Raw genomic sequence first — 6,000 nt, forward strand, 5'->3', positions numbered from 1 at the left:
CTACGAGTAATACAGAGTATTTTTTTTTAGATTGGGAAATGGAAGGCAGAATTGAGCTAGAGTACAAGAAGGGCTTTTGGGAATTGCATACTCTTTAAGTTTTTCTCTGAAATTGTCATTTTTTTAGTCAAATGCATCTTGCATTATTTTTAGATACTTGAATTTCTCGAGTATATCAGCCCAACTAGTTAATAATAAAAACAATTGACATTATTTTATGAACCACGCTTTAAAACAACTTCATAGGTCGTAATACAAAGTTATTATTTTTAAATGAAATGGAGAAAAATTTCTATATGACAGAATAGTTGTCTTAGATATGTACAAAGCCTACTATTTTTTCCTTTCATAAGATTGCGTACATTGCATATAATATAAAAAATTATAAACCTTATACTCGTTATATTTAGATATTATACATATTTATCGTGAAGCAAATCAAATGACGAAGATACTTTATAGTAGAAGGTCACATTATAAATGACTAAATTGTTAAAAGCTAACATAAGGGAAATTCCCTGTATGCCTCAAGAAAACGATGTTCTAATTTCTCCATTCTACCAAAAAAAAAAATAGTTAAGAAAAATAAATAAATATTTCGCACCATATCAAGTTATCAACTAATCAATTACCAACCTATATACATCAATACGTATCACAAAGCAACACTTATATTTCGTAGTAAAATGACTAAAAGCCGAAATGAGATAAACTATACTGTTACCATATTTACAAGCCATAGGATTATCCAAACGAGATTTGGTAGGTATACTTGCATTGGGGTCATAGAACTAAGATAAATTATAAGAAAGCTTTTGGCTTTTTGCGAAAGATTTTTATTATGTTATCACCTATAAAATTGATTTGCTTAATTTATCACTCCTGTCAATATATATAACTTTAACAAATAATATATCTGAGAGTGAGGGACAACTCTAACCGTGGTTAGAGCTTTTCCCCCGATTTTAAGAGATCTAAAATAATACGGAATAACAAATACGATAATATATGAAGTATAATGTTTTAATCAAATGACACTAAAAAAATCCTATGTGACCACATCTTTTATTATGAATGAATCTATAAATAAATAAATGACGGTAAAAAGATAGTGTGCGTCTAGGTCAAATAGAAATGAACAAAGGTGGTGTAATTAACGGTCCAAACTCCCAAAGCTTGTACAATCACAGTTCAGGATAAATTACTATCTCCGTTAAATATTAGTTGCAATTTTGGGGTATTATTTGAGAGACATAAAATATTCCAAATTTGGAACTAATATTTAATGGAGGTATGAGTACTTATTTACGATTATAGCATAGCCCTTCTTGGCCCCGTCCAATAATTATAGTCATGTAAACTATTTTAGGAGGAAAAAAAAAATTCTTTTTTTTTTCTTTTCTTTTTTTTTTTTTTTTTTTTTTTTTTTTTTCTGAAACGAAAATTTGTGTAATAGAGAGATGGAGAATAAATAAAGGAGGGAAAAGAAAAAAGAACAACTACTCCTTATAAAGTAAATTTCGTAGTAAAAAACTTGTAATACATGTCTAATTTAATTTTAAAATGTTAAGATGACAAGATTGACAACTAATTCGGAATGGAAAGAATATAAGTATATCAAGAAACAAGTTTCAAGGACTTTTATCACAATGAGTACAAAATTTCTTTAATAGTACTCATTTATTCATGATTTATTGTAGTGCCTGAATTATTAAGATGAAAGAAAAGCTAGATCTATCCCAAAGCTAATCTAGAGGTTTTTAAAAAGTTTCAAATCAATTTCTTCTGATTGTGATGTGTAGAAAATTATGCAGTGCCAAATATTTAGTGGCACACCATTATTACATGATGATGACCAATTAATCAGCGACCTATTGCCACCTATAACATCCAATAGAATTGGCCTACTATACATACATTCATACTATACAAAGACATGGAAGCAAGACTTTTTGGCCAAAGAAGAAAAAGAACCATAAAAATCTAAATTTAAAAGTTTAAACCGATGACTAGCTAAACCTTTTCACTTTTGAGCAATGAGTGAAGGCTCAACGGTCGCGATTAGTGTATAATTTTAATCTCAAACATTACTAAATTGTACACCCTTTTATATTCTTCTCCTTCCTATCACATTGTAATTACATCCAGACATCCAATTAAAGAATTTTGTCTTTTATCTCGTGGGCTCAAATCGAGAAATTTAAAAATTATAACCTCCTTTTGTCAAAACATCTACCTACGGTTATATACCTTCGTATGAACCAATTAGTTGTTGGTGTAGTGGTGATTGAGACTACACTTGGTAGGGAGGACTCGTGTTCGATCCCCCGCAACAACAATCGGGAGGGGACTGGAACCTAACCACCCAGAACTGATCCCCGAATCCGGATTAGCCCAAAGGGTGAACCGGGTAGAACACCAAAAAATATACCTTCTTATGACGATCTGATAAAGGATGTATCTAATACTTACGAACATTTTATTTTTCATTAGTGAGTGACTAAACAAAATTACTAACAATTTCGAAGAAAAAGATTAGCTAAGAGAGGACCCCACGTCCAACCCATCTAGAAGAGCAACCTTGACTTTGTGAACCAAACCGCACGCATTGCTGAAATCATTTAAGATTTTGTTTATATAAAGAAACTCACTTTTAACTCAATTTTTTTGGTAATGATCTTTACCTTCACAACATTATTATTCCCTCCTTTACAACACAACCACCTAACTCAAACACACCCTTCTTCTCCTCTGTTTTCTACCCTTTCCTCCTGAATTCCCACATAGTTCATCATCACCATGATCGATTCAGGCACCAAACACCCCGAAAATCGTATCCATTTATACGATCCGGTTGGCCTTCTACACGAAGGCTATGGCGCTTTTAGGCCGTCCAGCCACGCTGTCCGGCCTAGAAGGCAAACTGTTTCCTATGATAATTTTGTAGAGACTACTAATAGTAATTCTCCTTCAGGGATTGGATCTTATGATAGCTTCACCGATGCGAATAGTACCGGGGGTTTACGATCATATGATAGCTTTGAAGTTGATAGTTTGGGGTTAAGATCTTATAATGAGAGCTTCAACTTGGAAGCTACTGATGGCAGAATAAACTCTTTTGACAGTAGTACTAATACTACTACTGCAGCTGATCAACAGGACAGAAATGACGGAGGTCTGAGGTTTATTACAGTCAACAACGTTGTTGAGGATGATCAGTCTGATGATTCCACACCGCGATTGTGGAGGCCGACTTCTCCCAAGAGTCCTAAGTCGATGCGTTCCCCTCTGCATCAGACTACAACTGCTACATCGGCGAATTCTTCTTCTTTATATCCCAGTAGTCCTCCTAAGTCATCATCTGCTGTGAATTCTCCTCCTCTGAATCCATCTAGTCCTAAGTCTGTTAAATTTGCTCCTATGAATCCCACAAGTGTTAAGTCTGCTGTTAATTCTCCTCCTCCGAATCCAACAAGTTTAAACCAGCAACAGTATCAGATGATGTCGCCTTCTTCGAGGACTCAGGCAATAGCCAAAGGTCGGAAAGAGCTAATGGACATGGTTCGGGACTTGCCTGAGAGTTTCTACGAGCTGTCTTTGAGAGACATAGTTGATCAGAAACCCGAGTTGCAGATGCAGAAGGAGAAGGAGAAGGAAATTGAAATTCCTGAAGAAAAGAAGCCAAACAAGGAGACTACCAAGGCTAAGGAGACAAAGAAGCAGAAGAAGAGCAGTAGCAAGAAAGTTAAAAAGAGCGAGAGCAAAAAGAAGATGGTGAGGAGTAGGAGTGTTGATAATGGGAAGTTTCTTCTGAAGACATCCGTGTTTCCGATTTTGGGAACAAGAAGAAGCAAGAAAAATTTGAGTGCTGCTAGTAGCTTCAAGGTAGCACCGATGCCAAAAGGAGATTCATCATCTGCTGGACCAGGGAAGGTTGGTGAGAAAGACTGGTGGAAGAGAAAATCGTGCATCTCAAGTGAGAGCGAAAACAGCAATGGTCTAAGTAGCCATAGCATCAGCAGTCGCAGCAGCAGTAGCAGCAGTCGCAGCAATAGCAGCAATGGAAGGTATACTTTGAAAGCTTTTATATTTGCTATTGATTTATTATGCACATCTTTGATCCATTTAGTGTTTTATATTTATATTTACATTCTTTTCATTTCTTTGCATTTGGGTGTGCAATTTTATTTGATCTGAACATGACTTTATTCATTTAATTCAAATGAAGAACTAGATTGATCTAGCACATCTGTTTTTCGAGTCATCAAGAATTTCCCTTAATGAAAAATAGGATTAATAAAGCATGAATTAGAACAGATGAACTTTCAATCTATAAGACTCACAGAAATATCTTTAACATATCATTTCAACAGAACTGAAAAATAAAAGCATATTTCAATTTCAGGCTTTCAGCTATGGATTTAGATGTAGGCCATTCAACAATTCCTAATATAGGATCCAAACGTCGTTGACATTTAGTACGAAACCAATAAGTGATATAATGATATCCTAAGCCTTAGACCCCAGCCCACATCTCTAGTTGTATGCATTTTTTTTCAGATTCACTGTATGATCAGATGAGAAAAATTGAAGATCATGATTAATGAACGAATGAGGAAAATTGAAGACCATGAAAGGTGAAGGAAAGTAAATGATCCATTTTAAGAGAGGGAATTGGATGGATAAATTATTGTTACCATTATTGTTGGTTATATTCATTGGGATCTCTTTTTATTCCTGAAAAAGATCTTCCCTTATAATTGACCTGAAAAAGATCTTCCTTTTTATTCCTGTAAGATGAACTTTGCTTTTTATATGAAAAAATAGAATGATTTTTTGTTTCACTTAACTAAAATGATGCTCTTTCTTATGCAGGCGCAGCAATAGATTTCTACTTAGCTGTTGCATATTCAATGGAAGAAGAATCGGAGGCCATAAATAAACCTGAAGACAGCTGCCTCCCTGAAAGTGGAAGGCAATAGCTATATTGTTTTTTGTAAGTATTTCTCATAAATAAGTCACTCGTAGTAGAAGAAACCAGATTTTGGCAGCAAAGTTTGCTGTAAAGAATGTGTACATTCTATACATTGTGCTTTATTATTGTGGATTGTCTCCATATAGGCAAGCTTTCTCACATGGTATATAGTTCGCCAACAGAATCCTAGAGTAATCTTTTTTCAGTTTAATTTCACCCATAGTAAGACAGGTACAATAGAATGAAGCAAGTTACTCTATATTATGTTAAAATACCACCTACAATTCAGTACAATAGGTATCCCCATATAAGATCACCCTATATCCTTCTGAAAGTCGTCCCAGTCTCCCGACTCCCATATCAGTTACCTGTCTTATATAAGATAACTGCTCTCTCACCATAATTCAACAATGCGCTACATTCAATTGGTTATACTCAGACAATACTAATCAAGTTTTACCTTCACAATTCACAAAACACCACAGTACAATCCGTTTTTAATAAGATTCGTCCAAAAGAAAAAACATAAAACATCATACAGTTTGAACAGGCAGGAAACACTTTTGATCCAGGGAACATGAAGATTGTGGTTTAGAACAACAATGATATCAATCCAGAAAAGAAGTAATTAAAGACCAGAAAGAGATTCTGGGACTTACAACCTCATAATAGCAAAAAAGGGACCATTCATATAGGCCAGGATGAATTTAGATCCTCAACTACATTTTTGATGATGGAGATTCTCTGACATGAATGCACTGCTAGCCAACTAGCCGTCACACCCGTCACTATCTGAAAGGACTGAAACAGATGGAATAACACTTTGTCTAAGCTTCTACCAGCTTTAAAATTAGAGCACAAATCCACAATTAAAACAATTATTGATACAAGCATAATCTCGTGTAAAAGTGCTCTGAAAGCCAAGTATGTGTACAGATTAACCACTGATCTGATACTGAGTGCAAGCATTAGCAGAACAGCAGCTGCTGTTAGTAAATATTACCAGATACAAGTACTTAAGACAG

The 6,000-nt window shown here is 34.7% G+C and overlaps 1 protein-coding gene across 1 annotated transcript; it reads left to right on the forward strand.

Annotated features, from left to right (window-relative positions):
• The first annotated feature begins 2,634 nt into the window (after positions 1 to 2,634).
• Positions 2,635 to 5,116, forward strand: LOC145638100 (uncharacterized). Its single transcript, XM_081689055.1, has 2 exons — positions 2,635 to 4,067; positions 4,876 to 5,116. Exons 1-2 carry the CDS (start codon positions 2,800 to 2,802, stop codon positions 4,940 to 4,942), a joined length of 1,335 nt encoding a protein of 444 aa, XP_081545181.1. The 5' UTR covers positions 2,635 to 2,799; the 3' UTR covers positions 4,943 to 5,116.
• The last annotated feature ends 884 nt before the right edge of the window (positions 5,117 to 6,000 follow it).

The sequence above is a fragment of the Chenopodium album genome, chromosome 7, assembly GCF_948465745.1.
Source record: "Chenopodium album chromosome 7, dcCheAlbu1.1, whole genome shotgun sequence".
Taxonomy (NCBI): domain Eukaryota; kingdom Viridiplantae; phylum Streptophyta; class Magnoliopsida; order Caryophyllales; family Amaranthaceae; genus Chenopodium; species Chenopodium album.